The sequence below is a fragment of the Pseudorasbora parva genome, chromosome 19 (assembly GCF_024679245.1).
Source record: "Pseudorasbora parva isolate DD20220531a chromosome 19, ASM2467924v1, whole genome shotgun sequence".
Lineage (NCBI taxonomy): Eukaryota > Metazoa > Chordata > Actinopteri > Cypriniformes > Gobionidae > Pseudorasbora > Pseudorasbora parva.
In genome coordinates, this window is record NC_090190.1 from 35,052,055 (window position 1) to 35,064,777 (window position 12,723).

The window sequence follows — 12,723 nt, forward strand, 5'->3', positions numbered from 1 at the left end:
TGTCTCTAACTGACACGGCCATTCCCAACCAGGAAAATAAAATTAGGATTTTTAAAGTATTTTATAAATATGATTCATATATTTAAATAGCCTACAAATATCATTTCTATTTTTATTATTTAATTTATAGTTTATTTAATTTTTTTTTTCAGTTACAACATTAAATAGTCGCAATGATTATGTTAACAGCGAAAAGTTAATCTGTGGTTAAAAAGTCATTCTCCAGTGACCTCTTTGACAACATCGACGGAAGTGGCGTTGATTTTCGCGCAAGGAAGCGCGTCCTGGTCCTGGCGCGCCAAATTTCAAAGCACTTCCTGGGGAGAGGAGGCTATATGGTGTACCACGGAGCACAAATAAAAGACCAATGTTGCGTCTTATAACACATATACCTTCATAATTTAGGTATGTCATGCTTTTGTAAGTGTTTTATTATCGTGATGTTCGACGAACTGAGATGGTTGTATTTATAAAACAGCTGTTTTCAACTCGCTTTGTGTGGATGTGCTTTATGCGCGAGACATCCACTGCTCAGCCTTCACAGCCACTAACTTTTCCTTTTGCGACGCTGCTCGCGCGAAATATTTATGACGAACAAACGTTTGCGCTTTCTCAATACCATGCTTGTTTATAAACCACTGCTTTGCTTTGCTACGTTTTTTTAATCAACTCTTTGTATATGATTCATATTTTGGTAAGGAAACAGGCTACAGTGCATGGTGTAAGTTAAATCAGAGAGAATCAGACGGCGATAGTGAATAGACGATGCACAGCTAATTTGACATTTGGTCAAGCTATAAATCGTCAGTTTATAGAAATGTATGTATTATTGGAGCAGTGCCATGGCCCACGTTGCCTAGCGACATCGTATATATATTTTTGGAAATTTAATATAATATTTGTACACGGTACACCCTTCCTTTATTACTCTGCATTAAGAGCAATACACCATATTTAACTATTGTGATATAATTATTAAAATGTTCTATGTAAAAAAAAAGTATGAAAATAAGCACACTTGTGCATTATATATGTATTAGTAATCTCTCTCTCTCTCTCTCTCTCTCTCTCTCTCTCTCTCTCTCTCTCTCTCTCTCTCTCTCTCTCTCTCTCTCTCTGACTCTCTCTACACACACACACACGCACACACACACACGGAAGATATATACACACACACATATATAGTTAGAACTATTAAAGCATGTTTTTAAATGACAAATGTTCACTATGTACAAATGCTAAAAGAGTTTGCAATAAATAAAATTACATATTACACTATATAAAGAATGTAATATTTGTAATGTCACTAAAATGCTGTATTGTTCTGTTTTCCAGAATGAAGACCAGCAAGTGACGGCATCCAGCCTGGCACTGCTTAACCACTTTTAACACTTCACCTAAGTTACCTAGAAATTTAGTGCAAATATCTGTGCTGTAGCTTTTTAATTTGTCCTCCCAACATTTTAATAATGTCTAATGTGTCAGATGTTATTTACTGGGCTTAATCATTTATTTATGAGGGTCGTACTCCTAAGAGTCTTTCTGAGCGGAGAGTCTTCGATGGAGGACGTTTAGCCCAGTGTTATGCGAGTGGCCCAGCTGCTGCCGGCGTTGTTTCAGATTTTCTCCTCATTCACCTGTGGGATGTGAAAATGTCGTCAGGAGTCCAGCCGTGTTTTCAGCTGTTGAGGATTGGATTGTCTCATACGAACAATAGTAACGGCCATGGAAATGAGCCATCAGACGCTGTGCGTGACCTGTACACTTTCCGCCCCGTGCTGGCCCAGTGTGTGTTCCGACTGGGACGGGCCACAGAGCTCTGCGACGTCACTCTGGAGTCAATGATCGTGTCCCGTATCCATGCCGAGCTCCATGTGGAAAGAGAAACTGATGCCTCCGGAGAAGAGGGCTGGAAGGTTCAGGTGAAGGACCGCAGCAGCTGTGGTGGGTACAAATGGTATAAATGGTTTTATCTGTATGGTAGATGCAACCATTTATAATTATGTTTTTCATATACGTTTATATGTATAGTATTCTTATATTTAAGTCAGTATAAATGGTAGGGATGCACTGAAAAAATGTTGATGCACGAAAACTAGAATTGTATTAAAATTTGACATTTTTTAATTAAGTTCAATAGCCTTATTGAATCCAAATAAAATAAATAGAACCCAGTAAAATGACCACACTTTTATATAAAGTAAAATACCAAAATTGGAAAGAGAGTATATAATAAATAACAATATATTATTCTTCATTCAGTTCTATGCAATAGAATCAGATCTATCAGATTTATTAACACGGGGGCAGGACGGCACATATTTTTGGCTGATAATGTTTAACAGATTAAATTTCCGTGCATCCCTAATAAATGGTTTTATATATCTATATGGTCGTTATATCAACTGATATGTTTATATTTATATAATCCCTATACATGGATATATAGAAAACCATTATAATGATTTCAATGTAAATAAACATACAAGATTAACACACAAATACACACACATACACATTTATATCTATACTGATCAGGCATGACAGGTGGAGTGAATAACACTGATTATCTCTTCGTCACGGCACCTGCTAGTGGGTGGGATATTTTAGGCAGCAAGAGAACATTTTGTCCTCAAAGTTGATGTGTTAGAAGCAGGAAAAATGGGCAACCGAAAGGATTTAGGAGAGTTTGACAAGGGCCAAATTGTGATGGCTAGACGACTGGGTCAGAGCCTCTCCAAAACTGCAGCTCTTGTGGGGTGTTCCCGGTCTGCAGTGGTCAGTATCTATCAAAAGTGGTCCAAGGAAGGAACAGTGGAGAACCGGCGACAGGGTCATGGGCGGCCAAGGCTCATTGATGCACGTGGGGGGCAAAGGCTGGATCTGTCTGAACAAAACAGATGAGCTACTGGAGCTCATATTCCTTAAAAAGTTAATGCTGGTTCTGATAGAAAGGTGTCAGAACACACAGTGCATTGCAGTTTGTTGTGTTTGGGCTGCACAGCCGCAGACCAGTCAGGGTGCCCATGATGACCCCTGTCCACCGCCGAAAGCACCAACAGTGGGATCTTGAGCATCAGAACTGGACCACGGAGCAATGGAAGAAGGTGGCCTGGTCTGATGAATAACGTTTTCTTTTACATCACGTGGATGGCTGGGTACATGTGCGTCATTTACCCGGGGAACACATGGCACCAGGATGTACTATGGGAAGAAGGCAAGCCGGCAGAGGCAGTGATGCTTTGGCCAATGTTCTGCTGGGAAACCTTGGGTCCTGCCATCCATGTGGATGTTACTTTTACATGTACCACATAACTAAGCATGATTGCAAAACAACAATCATGGAATTGGTATTCCCTGGTGACTGTGGCCATTTTCAGCAGGATAATGCACCCTGCCACGAAGCAAAAAGGGTTCAGGAATGGTTTGAGGTGTTGAATTGGTCACCAAATTCCCCAAATCTCAATCCAATCGAGCATCTGTGGGATGTGCTGAACAAACAAGTCTGATCCATGAAGGCCCCACCTTGCAATTTACAGGATTTAAAGGATCTGCTGCTAACAATCTTGGTGCCAGATGTCACAGCACTCCTTCAGGGGTCTAGTGGAGTCCATGTCTCGACGGGTCAGGGCTGTTTTGGGAGCAAAAGGGGGACCAACACAATATTTAGAAGGTGTTTATTGTTATGCCTGATCATGTTTATATAAATCAGTATACATCATGTATCTATACATCCATTTATATCTTTATATTTATATAATACAATATATAACCGTTTTAATTATGATTTCAAAGTACATATATAAATGTTTACAAATGCAATATTTTATATAAACTTGATAAAAATGTTTGTGTCAAAATATTCTGCTTTAAATGTGCAGCCTAATGTTCTTATGTGAACATGACCTACACAGTTGCATTCTGGGACAAGTGTAGAATATTTGATTAGCTCCGATATTAAATGTTTTTTAAAAAGTTTCTCTCTTTTCCTCAGGCACTTGGGTAAATGACATGCGCCTCCAGCAAGGGGTTTTAAAGGAAATCTTTGATGGCGACACACTCACCATCGGTGGCCAATCCGGACGGGCTAGCCCAGAATTCTACTTCCTCTTCCAGAAAGTACGGGTTCGCCCACTGGACTTTGACGCCATCACTGTGCCCAAAGCGGGTTCCTTCTCATCTGACATTAAGAACCGGATCAGAACATGCTCGGACCGTAAACCAGACCCTGCCCTGGACATTTCCAAGCTGTCCATCAACAGAGCCACGGTCATCCTCAACTCCATCGGCAGCCTGAGCAAGATGAACGGCAGCTGCTGGACTTTTAAGAAAAGCGAAAAAACGACCACCTTGAATGCTCCAGCATTCAACGCTTTGGCCCCGCCAACCACCCCGCCTCCTTTCCAGGCTGTTGGCGAGATTTCATCCAAGTCTGTCCCGCCATCCTCAAAGAGCCGACGCAAGTCAGCCCACACGGTTCTGCTGGAGGACAGTTCAGATGATCCTGAGGGCCGCAGAGACATGGAGGATGGGAGGAGAGCACAAGCAAAGAAAAGACGCCGGCTTTACAAGTCCGAGTCGGAGGTGTTTCAACCCCCTCTACCCAAACTGGAGCAGAATTGCCGGTCACAGTTTGATGTGTCGAAACACACCGGCAGCATTTTCAATGTGGCACCGAACAGGCAGTTCAATCATGTTGTGAACATGAGTCACACCACAGGCAACAGCATCAATTTGACTCCCCTCCGCCAGCAGAAGCCCTGCTTGTCTGGACCTGGAAGGAGACCAAGAGCCAACAGTTCTCCGATATACTCTTCCCTTGGGGTGGGAAGTGAGAATTACAACCTGACCTCCCCATCAGCGAGGATGTCAAAGACGGAGAAGGCGAGGGGGGTGATTTCTCGCTTTCAGGCCTCAACTGGGTGAGTAATAATGGATAGTCAGATACAGGAGTGTCACGATCATCAAAAACACACAAAATCTGTGATTCTGAGGCCTGCAAAAACTTTCTTTTCTACAATATAAATAAATAAATAAATAAATAAAAAGGGGAGAAATTTATTTTGTGTGTTTTTTTTAAGTTTATGTACTTATTTTTATTGTAGAAATATAAATGAATTCATATGTCTAATAGTATCTAATTAATCGCATATACAGTACAGGCCAAAAGTTTGGACACATTACTATTTGTAATGTTTTTGACAGAAGTTTCTTCTGCTCATCAAGCCGGGATTTATTTGATCAAAAATACTGAAAAAAGGTAATATTGTGATATATTACAATTTTAAATAATTGGTTTTCAATTTATTAAACTTTAAATTATCATTTATTTCTGTGATGCAAAGCTGTATTTTCAGGATTATTCCTCCAGTCTTCAGTGTCATATGATCCTTTAGAAATCATTCTGATATGAGGATTCATTTTCAAAGTTGGAAACAGTTCTGCTGCTTAATATTTTTTCATAACCTGTGATACGTTTTTTATAATACTTTGATGAATAAAAAGAAAAAAAGAAGCAAATGTTTTAAAAATATAAATATTTGTAACAACAATATACACTACTCAATAATTTGGGGTCAGTCATTTTTTTCTTTCTTTTTTTGAAATAAATTAATAATTTTGTTCAGCAAGGATGTGTTAAATTGATAAAAATTAATAGTAAAGGAGATTTATATTATTTGAAATGTTTTTATTTTGAATAAATGCAGTTCTTGTTCTTTTGAACCTTTTATTCATCAAATATATTAGGCAGCAGAACTGTTTCCAACTTTAAAAATGAATCCTCATATCAGAATGATTTCTGAAGGATCATGTGACACTGAAGACTGGAGGAATGATCCTGAAAATTCAGCTTTGCATCACAGAAATAAATGATCATTTAAAGTATAATACATTGAAAACTGAATATTTTAAATTGTAATAATATATCAAAATATTAAAAACAATTCTGTATTTTTGATCAAATAAATGCAGGCTTGATGAGCAGAAGAAACTTCTTTCAAAAACATTACAGATAGTAATGTGTCCAAACTTTTGGCCTGCTCTGTATATATGTACAGTACATGTGCTAAATATCAGGAATTAATTTGTGAACGTTTTATTCTTTTCAAATTAATATTTCTAATAGTGAATATTTTGTAATTGTATAAATTATCAGGCAACTTGTTTTCAAGGACTGAAAAATTAATACAATCTTTATTCTGTATAAAAAGTGTTTTATTTAGATATATAACAATGTTTATATAAAAAAGTCTTAATTAATTGATTTTATTAATATTAAATATCAGGGAATTTGTGATTTCCAAATCTGGAAAATGTAAAGGAAATGAATAAAATATTTATTCTAAAAGAAAAATAAAATAACATTACCATTTGTTTTAAGTTTCTAATTAATAGTATGTTATTAATTGATTGCATTAATACAATATAAATAAATGCAAATGTTATTATTAGTCATGTGTTGCTGCTTGAATCAATCATATATATTACAAATTCTATCTGCACAAAATGATGCGAATGCACAAGTGAACTTGCATTAAGTTGCGTTATATTCATATTCAGAATTGTCGTACACACAAACTCATGTTGTGCACGCACTCTTCCTGGAGAAACATGGTGAAACACAACTAAACCCAAATTATTCACCAAGTTTTATTACAAATACAATGTTCTGATTATATTGTTATCTAATATGACAGTCCCAATCATAGTCATTATTAGTTGTGCATAGCTGAAGATGATCACCTACACGCTTTAATACCACGTTAATTCTTAACCAAATGCATCTTTTATGAGAGAAATCAGATAAAGATAGGCCTCCACAAAATAAACACATTACAACGTACATTTTGCACAAAACAAGAGGCTGTGAATGAACACACAACGCACACTTAGTCATAATGAAGGAGTAACTCCGGCTGTAAAACGGTCCCACACAGAACTCCGGTGCGCTCGCTTTATTTTTCCTCATGTCTGCTTTAAGTGTTTCGCGGTTGAGCAGCACGCACATGCATGACCTTGCTTAAGTTTTATCGATTCAATGCATTATTGACCATTAATTGATCATCGATTAATCGTCAACATCCCTAATTGCATTTATTAATGTACAATTTGACAGATTTTTTTTCTTCCTGCAGGCGACGACGTGGAAGGCCTAGAAAACACCCGCTGCCACGACCTTCCCTGCCGTCTCCCTCCTCATCATCTTCCTCTAGCTCCTCCTCTTCCTCCTCTTCCTCTTCATCATCTTCTGAAGACGAGGACGACGTTGGCGTGGGGGTCGCGCAGGGCGTGGAACCTTGCGCGGCGGCCCATTGCCGTCTCCCGCAGCAGGACACCGTGCAGTGGATCCAGTGTGACGACTGCGACGCCTGGTATCACCTCGACTGCCTGCCGCACAACCACAACCGAGACTCGCTGCTGCGAGACCCCAATGCAGACTTCCACTGCGGCTGCCACCGAGCCAGAAACCGCTGAGTCCAGGAATCAATCCGGACAAACGCGGCTTCCTCTCTCATTTAAGGCTCTGTAATAAACCAAATGCTTTCAGATGTTTTTGTTATTGCAGTCAAATTCATGGGGATTGGCAAATATGTTGCTGCTTGGCATTCACCATGCAAATGATTGTGGGATAATGTTTTCTGCAGTGGTGCTAATTGCTTTGAATGGTGATTTAAGCTGATTTGGATCAGAGGAGGGGTGTTGGATTTGCACACCAGCTTCAATACGCACTGCATCCCGTTAAAACTCAACACTGGATGCTTTCTTACAAGTTATGATATATGTATTCAATATACACAAGGATGTAATCTTCTAAAAGCTACAAATCAAAAATATGTATGAATATAAATGTCTTTTTTTGTGGGATTTTATATTTTCTGAAGTATGGATTGATGAATTAGCCTTTGGATTCAGTTATTGAGGAAGGCTTGGGCTTTGTTAACTATGTACAGGTTGTTAAACATACTTTACCAATGGCTGGTATGAAATATGTTATCATTAAATACTGTATGAAAGGTTTTAAATGGACAATGAGAATATACACATGCAGTTATGAAGATGTGCTGTTTTACTCAAGGGTTTCATAAGCGTTCCTTTCAGAACATTTAATAACAGATAACCTGAAACCACTCCAGAAGCTTTGATTGAATTCATAAATGAAGTGCAAGTGTACATTTTAACCTTGAAATTTCATCGCACACACAGTTTATTGTAATGTGGCCTGTTATTAACACAAGTTTTGATTCTGGTCTGGACTAACCCTGTGTAGATGTATAACTGTCTATAAGAATAGAATTTCTGTGGTATGAATGTTCCAATATACTTTCACTGTCTTCACTTTAACTCAACATTCTAAAAATGACAAATGACCCCTGTCACCATGTTTGTCTTGTTGGGAATCAAGGGCTGAATAAAGAATTCTATATTTAAAATATGATCTGTCAGTTATATGTATAAGGGTGCAGTGAGGAGCTGTTAGTGGCAATGGGACACATTTGACATCTAGTGCAGGTTTAATAAGAAACTTTAGCTGTTAATATAAATTTATACTATTATAACAATAAAATATGACATGCATTTCTCACTTTTGCAATCTTGCACGATCTATGATTTGAACAAATTCATTAAGATACATTAACATTTTATTTATATATATATATATATATATATATATATATATATATATATATATATATATATATAATTATTATAATTACTATTATTATTATTATTAAACCATGTCATGAATACAGTACTTTTCTCTCATTGCTGGTCCTGCAGTTTCATTTCAGGGTTTGATTACAGGACAGTTATGTACTAACAACAAGTTTTTCCTTCACGTTTTTCACGCACAGGCGACAGTGTTGTCAAAACAACATAAAGAAATAGTGCGCATATAGGGCCCTATCACATACCTAACCCGGCACAATGCAGCGCCAGGTACAAGGCGTGTTTTTTGCTAGTTCTTACCTGACGCAGTTATCATTTTCATGTCCAGCGCAATGTTATTTAAATAGCAAATGCACTCGTGCCCATCTGTTCACCCATGGGCGTGCTAGTCTGAAAAAAAGGTGTGTTCCAGAGGTGGACAAAGTACACAACTCTATTACTTGAGTAAAAGTAAAACTACTGGTCAAATATTACTCCGTTACAAGTGAAAGTTGTAAAAACAGATTTTTACTCAAGTAAAAGTACAGAAGTATTTGTTTTCCAAAGTACTTATGTATAAAAGTAAATTTCCTTTTTTATGCCAATGTCATCATAAGCCAGTCAGTGATGCTCCATCTAACATACTACCATACGACTAACTTGAACTAATTTAAATACTTGTATAAAAGTTACAAAGCTCTTTACAAAGCTGCTGTCACTTTAAGGCCGAATGCACGGATCCAATACACTGATACACATCTGAAAATCTCCCAACTTTACCAATCTCTTTCTCCCAGACGTTTATATTTTATAAGACACGCACCAAGTGTATGCCAAGTAAATTAATCTTGATTTTTTTTAAAAAACTGAAACATACTTTCAAAGTATGGCTATGGGTGCACACACTTGTGCCTAAGAACCGTCTTCTTCCATTTTGCTATGAACAGATCAGTGTTCAAAAAAAGTTGGGGAAATGTTTATTACTATAAGATTGATTCCTGATAGACTGTCTGCAACAACAACAACAAAAATTATTTTAAAGAAGGAAAAAATCATCCACCGACTTTCAGAGCTGCAACAGAAATGACTTTTGACCTTGATAGAAATGTAGTGGAGTAAAAAGTACGATATTTGTCTTTCAAATGAAATGTAGTGAAGTAAAAGTCATAAGTTTCCAGGAAAAATAATACTCCAGAAGTACAGATACTCAAAAAGTATACTTAAGTACAGTACTCAAGTAAATGTACTTAGTTACTGTCCACCTCTGGTGTGTTCAGGCGCATGGTTGGGATGTTGCTATTTTGAGGCAACAGAAAACTGAAAACGCAGTATTTTTTGTGTTATTTAAAGAGTGCGTTAGTAATATGTGCCTATAGACGGGAGCACAACTCGCATACACTCTGCTTATTATTCAAAATTAAAGGATTCCTCTCTGGAGAAGCTCAGTCTTTCCACTCGCAAATTCCGTCATGTAAAATAGCAAATCCACCATGGTGCAAGCACGGCTGGCTTTTAAAGGGAATGGGAGATGAGACTCTGATTGGTTTATTGCTCGTTACACCCCCATGACTCGACTAGGTACAACCCTTTTGGACCATGCGCTGCCTGGCACAATGTTTTATAGCGAAAGTGGATTCAGACACGCCCTAAGTGCACCTGTCCAATGTGCTTCAGGGACCATGTGCTCAGATCGTTAAAATAGGGCCCATAGACTGAACTCGTAACGCGCATGATGTCACCATTTTCACAAAATCCCGATTTTGTAGTTTCAATGAGACAATAGTGGTATTGTGTTCAAAAACTTGCATATTGAATCCTGTAGTGCACTTTTAGGCCTTCAAAACATTGTTGTCTTGTAAATGAACAGTCAAATAAAAAGTTTTCACATAAAAAGTTTTCGTTTTAGTTGAAAACTGTCATGTAAACCCCCACCCCCCAACACACCTGTTTATAATGTTCAGGTAAACCTACCTTGATTTCTTGATTCTAGTGAATTGTGCAGTAAAGATGCTCTTTTGGACCTGAAGGAGAAACCCATTTAAGGCCTTTAGTATTTTTGTTATAAACTATAATCTAAAATAGGGTTGTTAGGGGCTAACAGCTTATGACCCAGGACCAGTAGTGAATAAAATGAAGACAGAGTCAGGATTGCAATTCATTAAAAGAAAAAATTTCTAAATAGTTTGCAGTTTCAAAAGCAGAAGCCAGCTTCAAGTCTCACAAGGAGTTCGTAGGCCGCGCTCCCGCTCTCACCGTCTCGTTGCCTCGCCCTATCGTACATACAATTGTCCCAACGGTTATACCGTTTTCAAGGTCTTATCCACGTCATTACTGCAATGTGGACAGTTCTGATCGGCTCAGAGACAATGCACAGTCATGGTAAATTTCCACTCGAGTCTAGACGTGTCACTTGTTGACGCTTTCACCCCAGAATCAGGCCCGTAGTGACCTTCCAGATCTGGAGCAGGCGCCAGCTTACCCAGAACAACAAGTCCACCCATGTCTTAGGGTGCTCATCGTACACCATTCTCAACACTGATCTGTGACACAAAATATTGCACACATACACAGATACAGTCTCTCCAAGGTTGGAGCTGATTAAGCTCCAATTCTAACCAAAACATACTGATAACATGTGCTTTCTTTCAGTGAGAAATAGTACAGGCAATATTCATATTGACTCTTTAGTGTTTCAGAAAAAGGAAATATAAAATGAATAAAATATAATAAATTAAATGAAAGACAAATCCATATTTCATCTCTCGAAGCCAGGCTAAGTGAGCAAAAGCTGTTACTGCACTCCTGACATGTTAGGGGTGTGTGATACCTTAAAAATCCACACACACGACCTTGTTGCCATGTTTAGTGACACATCACACATCTCTAGACCAGACCCTCAGTCACTCCTCAGAGACCAAATACACACTTTAGAAAAATATAAACATAAAGCAAAATCATAAATGGAAAGAATCACTGTAATAATATAAGAAGATAAATATTGATTAAGGTTTTGATTATGAAGTTAATTAGGATATATGTACTATTGAAGCAGCAGTGGATTTTTGAATCCCCCTTTCAGGGAACATTAGTAGCATGAAAAGTATAGCTTGTTTAAAACCTTAAAATGACTCTTGATCTCTGGAGGGCTTGATCTTCATAAAATGAAATTATACAAATATGTCAATTTTGAAAGTAGGCCTATGTGGCAGTTAGAATATTGAATGGAAGTCTGTGAGTGAGTCATTTAATTGGCTATTTTTTGTTTGGTTTTCAGTTGTATTATTGTAGTTATTGTTTGAGTCATAATTGTGTATTTATATAATGCTTGTTTTATGGAAGTCAAAAAGCTAAATTTCCACATTGGTGATTTTAAAGTTCAGTCAGTGTGGAAAAAAGTTAATGTCAACATTTTTTCTCCACTAACCTAACCTAGTTCGATTTTTTGACATTTATTTAAATAAAAAAATAAAAATTTCTCAGCACAGCTGAACAAGAGTCCATTATTGCTGTTGTTCGGTTATGAATCCAACTGCACAATGCTGTCGTATAGCTGGACTGTTTGTCAGGTGGAATCCAGTACAATTCCTCTGACCTTCATGAAGAATGTGACCTAAATGTCTGAATCACCTAGTGTCACATCACATCCCGTCACATCTGTCCATTCCTTCAACATCCCTGTTGGTCTGGGAGGCATTTGTAACACCTTGTGGGTTTGAGGTCAGCAGAGACTCATACCTGGGCATTACAGAGGCTGTCTCTCTGATGGATGGCTTGTATTAACTGTTCTCTGCTCAGATAAAGTCAAACGCGTCTAATCTTGTAAAAATTTAAATAACACTGGCTATTTTATATCTGTAGGCAGGGCCGGCTCTAGCTGTTTGGTTGCCCTAGGCGAGATGGAGTTTTGCGCCCCCCACCCCACTCCACTCACTTTTATCGTCTCTAATTCAGCACGTCTGTTTTCCTAGGCCTACCCCTAACCGAGAAGCACTTATTATTAAACACGTTCGACGCTTTATTTCCACTTTTCAAACATTTTCTCACTTTTTATTAAAAATATATGCCTTTCCAATT

General features: G+C 37.9%; 1 protein-coding gene across 1 annotated transcript; it reads left to right on the forward strand.

Moving 5' to 3' along the window:
• The first annotated feature begins 247 nt into the window (after positions 1-247).
• On the forward strand, positions 248-8,434 carry tcf19l (transcription factor 19 (SC1), like). Its single transcript, XM_067425383.1, has 4 exons — positions 248-405; positions 1,336-1,944; positions 3,995-4,922; positions 7,137-8,434. The coding sequence occupies exons 2-4, from the start codon at positions 1,653-1,655 to the stop codon at positions 7,474-7,476; spliced, it is 1,560 nt and encodes a 519-aa protein (XP_067281484.1). The 5' UTR covers positions 248-405; positions 1,336-1,652; the 3' UTR covers positions 7,477-8,434.
• Positions 8,435-12,723: the final 4,289 nt, after the last annotated feature.